Source organism: Pyrus communis, chromosome 3 (genome assembly GCF_041283825.1).
Source record: "Pyrus communis isolate YQ-2024b chromosome 3, ASM4128382v1, whole genome shotgun sequence".
Taxonomy (NCBI): Eukaryota; Viridiplantae; Streptophyta; class Magnoliopsida; order Rosales; family Rosaceae; genus Pyrus; species Pyrus communis.
In genome coordinates this window covers 22,978,388-22,991,038 of record NC_142567.1, presented here as the reverse complement: position 1 = coordinate 22,991,038, position 12,651 = coordinate 22,978,388, and the positions used below count along the sequence as shown (strand labels likewise).

Sequence of the window (12,651 nt, the reverse complement as noted above, 5' to 3'; positions counted from 1 at the left end):
CAATTAGATGCATAAACGATCTCTAATTTGAATGCATTTTTGTAGAGATTGTCTTCAAATAAAGATTAAAATAATTTCAGTTATAAAATTTATATTGTAAAAATACGTTATTCGCAAGGGACGTAATATATATGTACATTTCCCCCTAAAAAATGCAAGTATTATCTTAATAAAAATTGCAATCGAGACAAATCACATTAACCAAAAATGTGTAACAAATCTGGATGTAGTCTGTGAAATTTGGTGACTTATTGATTAATTTATTAAGTGGGTAGTGAGTACCTGTTTTGAAGAAGGAAGGTTGTGTTAAGTGACAAAACTAGCTACTTTCTTTTGAAACAAGTACTATAATGTATGAGAGAGTTCTTCGAAATAAACAGGGTTTCTTTCTGCATTTTATAATAGCAACGCAACGATGGTAAATGTGTATGTATATTTAATTTGGGAAAATGCTAAGCAAATTATGTTTTTGACCATATTTTGTAGATTATATACTGTGGCAGTTGATGATTATATATTTTCTTTAATGATTTAAATAAGGAATCCAACTATCAATTGCCACATCATGTGGTCTATAAAATATAATTAAGATAAATAATGTCTCTAACTTCACCCTTTAATTTGTGTTTGTGTAAAACAGAAGGATTCTCACACTATTTATAAACAGTGGGTTCATGTTGAACATCACAAAGCAAAGTTTGAGGTTTGAGCTAGAATAACTGTTGATCGAACTTTCTAACATGGATAGCTCCCTCTCCCACAAGGATCATGAACCCATTTATCATCAGATTCTGGTAGCAGACACGGTGTTATATGGTATTGTAAGTATAAAATTGACAACTCAAACCAAAATTCAAATGCTTGAGTCTGTAATTTTCTTAAGTATAACATTTTGTATGTAATCGTTTAGTCTAATCTTGTTGTCTCTTGAGCTTTTGATCCCAAGACATCAAGCAATCACCTAATGTAAATTTATCATCATATGCATCCATGTAGACTATAGCTAGAGGAGTAAATTGTATTAGTTGGCTGCATGCTTCTAAAATTGGATCGAGGGTTAAATACCTACATGCAGGTGATGCACTTGTCATGATTGACTATGGGTATCGTATTTGTTTAAAAGTTTTTCAGATTAAACTCTAATACCATTTTGGGCCCGTTTGATATTTAGTCTTGAGTCAAATTTTTTAGAATGAATGAGGATTCTCTTCGCAAGGATCTCTCTTCGTGAAGATTCTGAAAATTCTTTAATCATATTCGTTCATCATATATTGTGCGGTCATAAATCATTGTAATTTTTTTATATTTAAAATTAAATATAAATAATATCTGATGAAAATTAATTGCACGATATACGATGAATGAACGTGATTGGAGGATTCCCGAGATCATCACAAAGAGGATCCGGAGAGGATCCTCATTCTTTTCAAATAGTCATACCAAACAAGAATTCAAAGTTTAAGACTTGAAGAGTGTTTTTGAGTTTAAAAAGTTGAACTTAAGTTAAATATCAAACGGCCCTAAGTTTTTTTTTTTTTTGAACACCTTTAGATTCAATTTACATCTTTCCATATCGATATATAGAGGATCCCTTTAAAAAAAAAAAAGGATTAGTTGTGGGGTCATCACCACATTGAATTTCAATAATTTGAACAGTCTATTTTTCAAGTTGCACATCATACATCATTCTTGCAAATTATTAACCAAATTGGAAATATTTGGCACATCTAATTGGGTTCACAGAAATTAACGAACACTTTAATCTATAAGAACCAATGAAATTTCATCGTAATAATTAAATAGACAAATCATTTCGGATTAAATAGAAATTTTATAAGAATGATTTATGAATCGAAATTTACAAAATAGAAAATTTGAAATATTAAAGTTTGATGTAGAATGAGTCTTACAACTAATTCCTACTTTTTGAAAAGAAAAAACAAAAAATCTCATTGCACAAAGGGCATGCAAAAGCAGCGTCGTACGATTTAGTTTGTCTACCATTCTAATATTTCACTAATAGATTAAACATCCGACACTTAATTATTTCCTACCAATCACTTATAATGTTAATTTACATAGTTGCACACATGGAGTTCTACATACCTGCCTAACATAACCCTGTTAGTATATTTGTCTCAATGCATGCCTATTTGTTGTGCTCATGATTTCTCTCCAGACAAAATATAATAGAAAGTGTTATTTGTACCGTACGTATATACTAATCACATATTGTTTGTTAACTACGCACCTATTTAATAGAGGTGGACCCCAGATACACACTATATATGAGAGCTTTTTATTCTTTGGTCTGAGTATGTGTGAGAGGTTTAGAGAGGAGAAGAAATCTTTCAGTGTTCCTGGAACACTGATACATACATCATATCTCATTATACAATTGGAATGACACTTGAAAAAGAAAATCTCTCAACTTGTATAGTGACATATGGCATATTATCCCGTGCTCTAGGCACATTAAAAAATCTCTTGGAGAGAAGGTCATCAATATAGTCAGTAGGTTCATTCAATGAAATATTTAATATAATTAGGTACCTAATTACATCGTTATCATAGTTAATGATATAATTGTGTACCTAATTAGATCGATCATGTTGATTGTTAAGCTGATCTATCCATGATGTGAATTGTTACTTCACCATGTGATGTTAAATATGTCAAATATCACAAAATGACACAAATATGTTAAGATATCGGGTATGTCACAAAAATAACACAAACAAGCAAACACGACGTGATCGCCGATCGGTGGTGAGGGATTTAAGGGCATGGGTCTAATTTTAAAGAAGAAAACAGATAGGGTTTGTACAATCGTAATCATACGAAATCTAACGTACCCTATCTAAAACAGTAGTTTCCAGTAATAAATTATTAACGCACGCATGTACAACTCTATCCGTTGCTAACGTACTTTAACGTAACGTAACATTTTCGTTATAAATCTGATTCGAGTCTAGTTCATGCTCACGCGATTGTAACAATGAGTACAATTTATTACGATAGCGAGGAAAATAATTTAAAGATGCATAATCACGTCCATGTCACTTTGCCAACAAGGGCATAAATGTCAATTTACTCATCCGAGAAGAAATTACATATAAAATTAGGGTCGGGTTATCACAATGAGACTCATGTATAAGGACTCTTTGAATCTCTATCTTTCCATGAAATAAATAAATCATATTTCCAGTATATTAGGCATGGCATCCTTTATTTATTTGCAAATTGCATTACTTATTTAAGAATTCATCTTTTTTTAAATTGCGTATGTTAGGCATGTCATCCTTTATTTATTTGCAAATTGCATTACTTGTTTAAGACTTCATCTTAGTTTAAGCATATACATTGCTCACCTTTCTAGTAAAAGATGAGTATATGCATACGCCCAAAAGATAAAGGTCCCAAGCCAAAAAGCAAAGAAAACAGAGAGGTGAGCCGTTGGCATCGCGACTGCTAAAATAAATCAATATCAAGGAACATTGCCATCTTCTTTTTATATGTAAATATTATTATTAAGGGATAGAGAGGGTTCGAAATTATCACAATAATTTAAGAGATGGATAATTGTGAACACGAGATATATAGATGAAAACTCAATACCTTACTCACTAAAACAATGAACCACATGCAATATTGTCATCTTTTTCCATAGGCAATATTCTTCATGTATGCACCCTAGGCTTACTGGAGGCGGACACCCCCTCTAACATTGGTTCTTAAACAAAAAAGAGTACATGTAGTATCAACTTTCAAGCTAAAACCTCACTTAATAATCACTCTATTGAAATAGAACTTACATTTTGCCAACAACACCCCCACCCATTATTTTATGCCATATACAATAGAGAAGAAGCATAATGGATATGATTGTAGGCATTGACTGCAATACTTACATGTATTTAATACAATAACCATCTGACGAGTAATATAATTCATGTAATTAAATGTATTTAATAGAATCAATATCTGATCGTCGAGGTGGGTGATTTGTATTAAATATATGTAAGTATTATAATTTTATTATAATTCGGAGGTTTTCGTTCAAATTTATTTATGTTATCATTTTTGTTTACTTGCTCTATTTGTTGTGTTTCTTCTTCTTGTTTGTGCATATTATTTAATTACTGGATTTTAAAATGATTTTGATTTAGGAATGTTGGTTGTTTTTGATAAAGAACAGTGATTTCCACAAACATAAAACATTATGACTTAACATATAAGTGGTTCGTTTGTATATTGGGTTGAACTTTTTAATTTCACTTTGTTGTTTTAGGATGTTCCCGTTCAAAAAAGTATTTAGCTCCATCCCTGCATGTATGTATGGGACTTAGCTTTAAACCAAGTTTAGCAGTCAATTAGTGTTTTTTTTTTTTAATCAATGACGATAGATATTCAAAGTTTTGACTTCTGTAGCACAAGTGAAACGTTACTAAATCAAAAGTTAGTTGGTGAACGAGGAAGATTTGAACTTAAAACATCTTTTAAAAATATTCTATTAGTTTTCTAAAATCTCCATTAACAACGACGGCTTCAATGAAGGACCCTACTGAGCATCTTTTTGTCGGTGGGGATGATGGCCTCTAACATTGATTTGAAACCAACTTGAATGAAATGAATCATAGACTTGCAAATAAAAATGATTTAGAAGTAAAGAATGGGAATCCTTTAAGCTGAAAGTAATAGAGAATTAGCATGCAAATACTTCAGATAAAAATGCTACAAGAAGTAAAGGACAAAATGACATGAAAGTATTTTAGCTAATAAAAGTAAATATGATGAAAAGCAAGGTCCAAATATGAACAAATAAATTTATTAGCCACATCCGTTGGTGTCTAAAAATCTGGGATTTGTTTTGATGCTTACTCAATATTTTACACCAGTCCCTAACACAAGCACATTGTTTAAGGGTTAGAAGACAATAATTGAGTGGGTAGTAAGTGCCTATTTTAATGGAAAAAAAATGTGTTAAGTGACAAAAATGTCTTAATCAATGAAAGTATGATAATATGTATAAGAGTATATGTTCAAATACAGAAATACTAATTAAAATTTATCCACTAATGGAGTTCCATTGAAGAATGGCAAACGTGCGTGCTTTGTGGTGGCGTTGGATTGAAGGATTATATTGACCGATGCAGTGGCTTCATGTTGAATATCACACTTTGAGCTAGCTTGGTATTTGACCCGCCGCCATGGATGAGTCCCTCTCCCACGCCGATATCTCATCAGATTCTGGTAGAAGACGCGGTGGTTGGATCACTTTCCCGTTCATCTTTGGTCTCTCTCTCTCTCTCTCTCTCTCTCTCTCTCACACACACATATCCTAATCACTATTCAAGTAATTTGTGTGGTCCATTTGCAATTAAATTGGCTACAAATGTCTCATTCTTTACGTGCAGGGATGAGACTGCACACAGAAATAAGACAGGTTGTTCGTGATTACTTTCAGAATAGCGAAAAGTTAGTTTAACAGTGTTTGACAGAAAACTTGAGAAACGTTTTCTAGAGAAGTACCTGTTCAGATAACACTAAAAAGTGACACTTGAATTTTAATCAAAATTTTAACTTTTTCTAATATAACTGTTTCTAGGAAAAACACTTCTGAGTAATTGCTCCCTTCATAAAGCAGTCTCAAATAGTCGGTTTGTTGAGCAGGGGCTTTGGGAGGCTTGACACTTGCAGCTGGGGGATGGATCTCAAATTTGATTGTGTTTCTGATTGAAGAGTTCAATGTAAACAGCATTGACGCTGCCCAGATCTCAAATGTAGTTTACGGTTCTTTCAGTTTTTTCCCAATCATTGGAGCAATCATTGCTGACTCTTTCTTTGGCTCATTCTACGTTATCTCAATATCCTCATGCATGTCCTTGCTGGTAATGAAAAAGTCAACTTCTTTACTACATGCTTTCACCCTAATAAAACATACATGATTTCTGTGGTTATGGATAATACAATTTCTTGTCAATTTGATCTGAGATCATGTAGATTGTTCATCCATTGGTCATGTGAACTGTCATTTCAATATTAGATTGGCAATCCAACAATATAACATCTACGAATGTTTTCTAGATAATCTCCATAAATATATGAACTAGGGTAGCATTCTAAATAATTGATAAATTCGTTGCAGGGCATCGTTCTCTTAGTTTTAACCACAGCGCTGAATTCGTTGAAGCCTCAACCTTGTGCTACCGGCTCAAAGTTATGCCAACCGACCTCGGCATTACAGTATGCAGTCTTGTACACAGGCATAACTCTCGCATCTCTAGGCTTGGGAGGTACCCGCTATACCTTGGCAACACTTGGAGCCAATCAATTTGACAAGCCTAAGCATCAAGCAAGTTTCTTCAACTGGTTCTTCTTCACTCTGTACTCTAGTACAGTGGTAGCCTTTACAGTCATTGTCTACGTTGAAGATAACGTCAGTTTTAAATGGGGCTTTGGCCTATGTGTCATCGCCAACCTAATCGGCATGGCCATTTTCTTCTCTGGAAGCCGTTTCTATAAATTCGATAAACCACAAGGGAGTCCATTTGTTGGTTTCGGTCGTGTTATTGTTGCCTCTGTTCGGAAAACTAGTCTCCAGCTATCAACTGAAAGAAAGGATTATTATTATGGACATGATGGAGTGACAAACAAGGTGGCTGCAGCAACACTTAGCAAGAGTTTCAGGTACAAACAGTATGGGTTAATTATATACGCAAGGTAGAGATAGAGAGAGAAATTAATATGTTCAACTTCAAAACCAAATTATGTACCTAGATTGTGTTTTCTTGTCAAACAATTAGTTATGAGCATATAACTCTGCGCAAGGAGAAATTTTGGGTTTTGACAACCAAACCATATGTCCATGCGGACCCAGACACAACACCACATACCTCAACTATCATGATTCGTTCCTCAAAAAGAAAAAAAAAAGATCCGACTTTGTCAATATGGTATGATAGTAGCTAGAGATTTGCTCGACTTCAAAACTAAATTATATACACTAGGTAGTGTTTTCTTGTCAAACAATTAGTTATGAGCATATAACTTTGCGCAAGGAGAAATTTTGGGTTTCGACAACCGAACCATTGTCCGTGCGGACGTAGACACAACACCACATACCTCAACTATCCTGATTCGTTCCTCAAAAAGAAAGAAAAAAGCTCCCCCTTTGTCAATATGGTATGACAGTAGCTAGATATTTCATTGAAGTACACGTTGAATATAATGTGATGGTTTTTACCACCAATATCTATTGATTTTATATTATATGTTCAAATTCAATCTCGGTCATAGAGTCAATGTGTCAAACCAAACGGAGACTTACATGTGAAGGACGTGCTGAGATTATTATGTCACGCTATAGAGATGAAGCCTAACTTAGTATATGTGATAATAAGTCTCTTTACCCACTTCCAATTTGTTTAAAGGTTAGAATATTCAATCAAATTTTATGAAATTTGGCATTCTTTTCAACCTATTTTTGGTTCAATTTGGTAATTATTTTTTCTGCTCTTTGCTTGCTTACTAAAGTAAAATTGAATTCTGTAAGCGACTAGCTGAGTAGGCTAAAACCATTTACCAATGGGATGTTCTTAGTACCATTCCCACTCCCTCACCATCGCTATAGTACAAAAAATAAAATAAAGTACAAAAATAAAAATAAAAAAGTAAAGTTGAGTTCTATTTAAAAACGACATTAAAAGACTTCATATATATTTTCATGCGGGTTCCTTAACCGTGCAGCACAGAAAATTGAAGGAGACGTGAAATCAGATGGCTCAATTGCGAAACCATGGAGCTTATGCACAACGCAACAGGTGGAAGATTTCAAGACCGTTCTAAGAATTTTTCCACTATGGTCTACAGCTTTATTCTTAGCTACCCCAATAGCAATCCAATCCAGCATGTCAGTCCTGCAGGCTCTAACCATGGACCGTCACATTGGCCCCCATTTTAAAATGCCATCTGGTTCTGTTATAGTCATTGTTCTATTCTCCACGTCCATCTTTCTGACCCTAATTGATAGATTCTTATGCCCCATGTGGCAGAAGTTCACTGGCCAGTTTCCGTCGCCCCTCCAGCGTGTAGGAGTAGGACACGTGTTAACCATTCTCAGCATGGCTGTTTCAGCAGTGATGGAGTCCAAAAGGCTCAAAATAGTGGAAGAACACCACCTCCAAGACCAGCCTGGTACAATTGTTCCAATGTCGATCTTTTGGATTTTCCCACAGTTAGTTTTGGTAGGCATTGGAGAAGCATTTCATTTTCCAGGACAAGTCGCATTGTATTATCAAGAATTTCCCATGTCACTGCGAAGCACATCGACGGCCATGATCTCATTGATTATTGGGATTGCATATTATGTAAGCACAGGTGTGGTTAATATGGTCCAAAGGGTGACTGGATGGTTACCAAACAATCTAAACAATGGGAAGCTGGACAATGTTTATTGGATGCTAGCTGTGCTGGGGGTGATAAACTTTGGCTATTATTTGGTGTGTGCTAAGTTGTACAGGTATCAAAATGTAAAGGGTGCAGATGGTAGTCCTGACCCAGATAGCTAGTGATAAGTGATTAGTGTTGGTTGGTGATTAAAGAAATTGTCTGGGTCATAAGTCTTGGCACAAACCTAGAACAGTGACGTTGCCAACCCCACTTAATTAGTGAAATAAGGCTTTGTTGTTGCTGTTATTGTATAAATTGTCTCATATGTCCCAGCTTTTTCAAGTATTCAAAATGCAATAAACATAATTTGAACCAAAGAGTGTCCTATGCATTTATACTAGAAATTTTAAAACAATTGAGGTCAAAAGATTTTATTTTTGCTTTTGCAGAAAGTAATAGGGTAGTACATCTAATGTGTCTTTTGTTTCATGTGTGGGTAGCCGTCATAGATGGGAAGAGTGGCTGGCTATGGTGTTTGAAGCTGATGTAAACAATTTGAATCCATATGAAATCTTCTATCATTTGGAGAAAAAACAAACAAAGAGTATCTTATATGCAATTAAACTAAAGCGTTGTATTAAAAAAAGTCACATAACATATAAATCTGATAGTATACTATTTACCAAAAAGAAAAAAAATAATAAGACATATACAACCAACCTGCCTTTGTTTGTCTAACCAAAAACTTCATCTAGTCTATACAACAAGCTAATTTTGACCGTGGATGCTTGATGAATTGTTATCTATTTTTCTTCAGATTAAAACAATAAAAGTAATTTTTTTCTCTCATCAAGTTGCTCTCTGTACTGGGCAAATCTTGCGTGCAACTGCTTTATCTTGTCTATAGCCGTTCCGGGTTGTTTTGTTGGGGTTGGCTGCTAGAGCCGTTCGAGTCTTGTGACTGGTTCCATCCCTGCTTATTCTGACATGGCTTTTATCGCCTGGCTTTAACATCTTTCCCATTAACTGAGAATTTGACTTTGCCCTCATGGTCCGGTTTATCAAGAATTCTTGTAGCGTCTGACGCAGCCTTAACAACAACTTGAGCAAACAGTGATTGGTCATTTGGATGAACAGGGTTCTTCATAAAGACTGACTCTATACAATCTCCAAATTTCCTGCATATACATGATGAGTTAAAACAGTTAATCCAGATATTGTTGAAGTTGATAATAATAAGTCAATATATAGTAAAGTTATATATATATATATATATATATATATATATATATATATATATATCTAGACACATAAAACTGATCATTTGTCATACCACCTCAACTAATTATATGTTGTGCCATCTCTAAATTAATTAGCGATTTGACAATTTATGGTTAGTTAAAATGGTATAAACTATTTAGATTTCAAAATCGAGCAACAATCCACTACTAATCACACGATATTGTCTCAACTTAATTGTTTAAATCAGGTCACAGCCCAGCAAGTGTTGGGTTTTATCGCAAAGGACCTTGGTGCAATTAGACGTGTAACCATTCAATATAATTTGTAATCAATGAAAAAAAGAAACTAGAGAGAAATACCTGTTTAAAGAGCTTTTGAGTTCTTCTTTTGAAACAGGATGACCTTTTGAGAATGTCAAGAATAAAGTTCCATTATTGTTGTCAACATTAGGTTGATACTGATCAGGCACATCATCATATGCTTCTTGGGGTGGTAATAGAGGAGGTTAAGCCTCAAAAATGTTATGATCCTGCTGATTAAGTAAATAATTATGCTGAAACCCATGTTGTAATATTGAAGTCATTGGACCATTCAACAAATTGGAATGCTGGAAACCACTGGGTATATGACCCAAATATGGATATGATGGGACTATAATTATATCCCAAAAAGCTATGTCGAAGACATTGTCGATAAATCTCCTAATCTCTTCCCGGGCCTTCTCCTTGTTGTCAAACACAAACTCGAGTGGAATATTTTTGGTAACAAGAAGAAGACACAGTGTTCGAAACTGACTATCAATTTCCTCCGACGCCAGAGGATCAGTGTAATTTGAGTGCAAATAGTGTAAGCACATAATCGACTCGCATGCTAAAGCATACAGGTCCACGTCACTTTAAAGCTACATAATCACATCCACGTCACTTTGCCAACACCGTGTCTTATATGCATTTAGACTAGAAATTTGAGTGCAGATAGTGAGGAAAATAATTTAAAGATGCATAATCACGTCCACTTCACTTTGCCAACAAGGGCATAAATGTCAATTTACACATCTCGGAAGAAATTACATATAAAATTAGGGTCGGGTTGTCACAATGAGACTCATGTATAAGTACTCTTTGAATCTCTATCTTTCCATGAAATAAATAAATCATATTTCCAATATATTAGGCATGGCATCCTTTATTTATTTGCAAATTGCATTACTTATTTAAGACTTCATCTTAGTTTAAGCATTTACATTGCGTATGTTAGGCATGTCATCCTTTATTTAGTTGCAAATTGCATAACTTGTTTAAGACTTCATCTTAGTTTAAGCATATACATTGCTTACCTTTCTAGTAAAAGATAAGTATATGCTTACACCCAAAACATAAAGGTCCCAAGCCAAAAAGCAAAGAAAACAGAGAGGTGAGCCGTTAGCATCGCGACCGCTAAAATAAATCAATATCAAGGAACATTGCCATCTTCTTTTTATATATAAATATTATTATTAAGAGATAGAGAGGGTTCGAAATTATCACAATAATTTAAGAGATGGATAGTTGTGAACACGAGATATATGGATGAAAACTCAATACCTTACTCACTAAAATTATGAACCACATGCAATATTGTCATCTTCTTCGAAAGGCAATATTCTTTATGTATGCACCCTAGGCTTACCGGAGGCGGACGCCCCCACTCACATTGGTTCTTAAACAAAAAAGAGTACATGTAGTATCAACTTTCAAGCTAAAACCTCACTTAATAACCACTCTATTGAAATAGAACTTAAATTTTGCCAACAACACCCCGATCCATTATTTTATGCCATATACAATAGAGATGAAGCATAATGGACATGATTGTAGGCATTCGTTACAATACTTACATGTATTTAATACAATAACCATCTGATGATCAATATAATTCATGTAGTTAAATGTATTTAATAGAATCACTACTATCTGACCGTCAAGGTGGGTGATTTGTATTAAATATATATAAGTATTATAATTTTATTATAATTCGGAGTTTTTCGTTCAAATTGATTTATGTTATCATTTTTGTTTACTTGCTCTATTTGTTGTATTTCTTCTTCTTGTTTGCGCATATTATTTAATACTGGATTTTAAAATGATTTTGATAATGTTGGTTGTTTTTGATAAAGAACAGTGATTTCCACAAACATAAAACATTATGACTTAACATATAAGTGGTTCGTTTGTATATTGGGTTGAACTTTTTAATTTTACTTTGTTGTTTTAGGATGTCCCCATTCAAAAAAGTATCTAGCTCCATCCCTGCGTATGTATGGGACTTAGCTTTAAACCAAGTTTACCAGTCAATTAGTGTTTTTTCTAATCAATGACGATAGATATTCAAAAATTACTAAATCAAAAATTAGTTGGCGAACAAGGACGATTTGAACTTAAAACATCTTTTAACAATATTCTGTTAGTTTTCTAAAATCTCCATTAACAACGACGGCTTCAATGAAGGGCCCTACTGAGCATCTTTTTGTCGATGGGCATGATGGCCTCTAACATTGATTTGTAACCAACTTGAATGAAATTATCATAGACTTGCAAATAAAAATGATTTAGAAGAAGGGAAACTTTTTCACGGTCCCAGCTGAATTTTAGAGAAAAGACAGAGTTCTGCAATTCACATAAATATTTTTTTACTTCTCAAACATTCTTTTTAATTTTTCAACCGTCGAATCGAATAAATTGAAGATCAATGACTAAAAATTAACAAGAGTATATGAGAAATAAAAATGAGTGTTTGAACATCACTATCCAAAAGCAAAAGATATCGGGTTTTTTCCCCGCTATTTCTTACTAGTGGAGCAGATTGCCAAATGATTTGCAAACTTATCTATATTATATTTTTTATTATGCTCACGTAGACAAAATCTTGAATCCGCCACTAATTTCTAATGTTGTATTTGATATTAATTAACTTTCAACTTATCATAGAATAGGCTTCTCGGCTAATCCAATGATCAAGTTTTAGGATTCATTTAAACGT

The 12,651-nt window shown here is 33.9% G+C and overlaps 1 protein-coding gene across 1 annotated transcript; it reads left to right on the top strand.

Moving 5' to 3' along the window:
- Positions 1 to 5,079: 5,079 nt before the first annotated feature.
- Positions 5,080 to 8,718, top strand: LOC137714729 (protein NRT1/ PTR FAMILY 2.6-like). Its single transcript, XM_088691376.1, has 4 exons — positions 5,080 to 5,295; positions 5,674 to 5,891; positions 6,149 to 6,689; positions 7,732 to 8,718. The coding sequence occupies exons 1-4, from the start codon at positions 5,211 to 5,213 to the stop codon at positions 8,568 to 8,570; spliced, it is 1,683 nt and encodes a 560-aa protein (XP_088547502.1). The 5' UTR covers positions 5,080 to 5,210; the 3' UTR covers positions 8,571 to 8,718.
- The last annotated feature ends 3,933 nt before the right edge of the window (positions 8,719 to 12,651 follow it).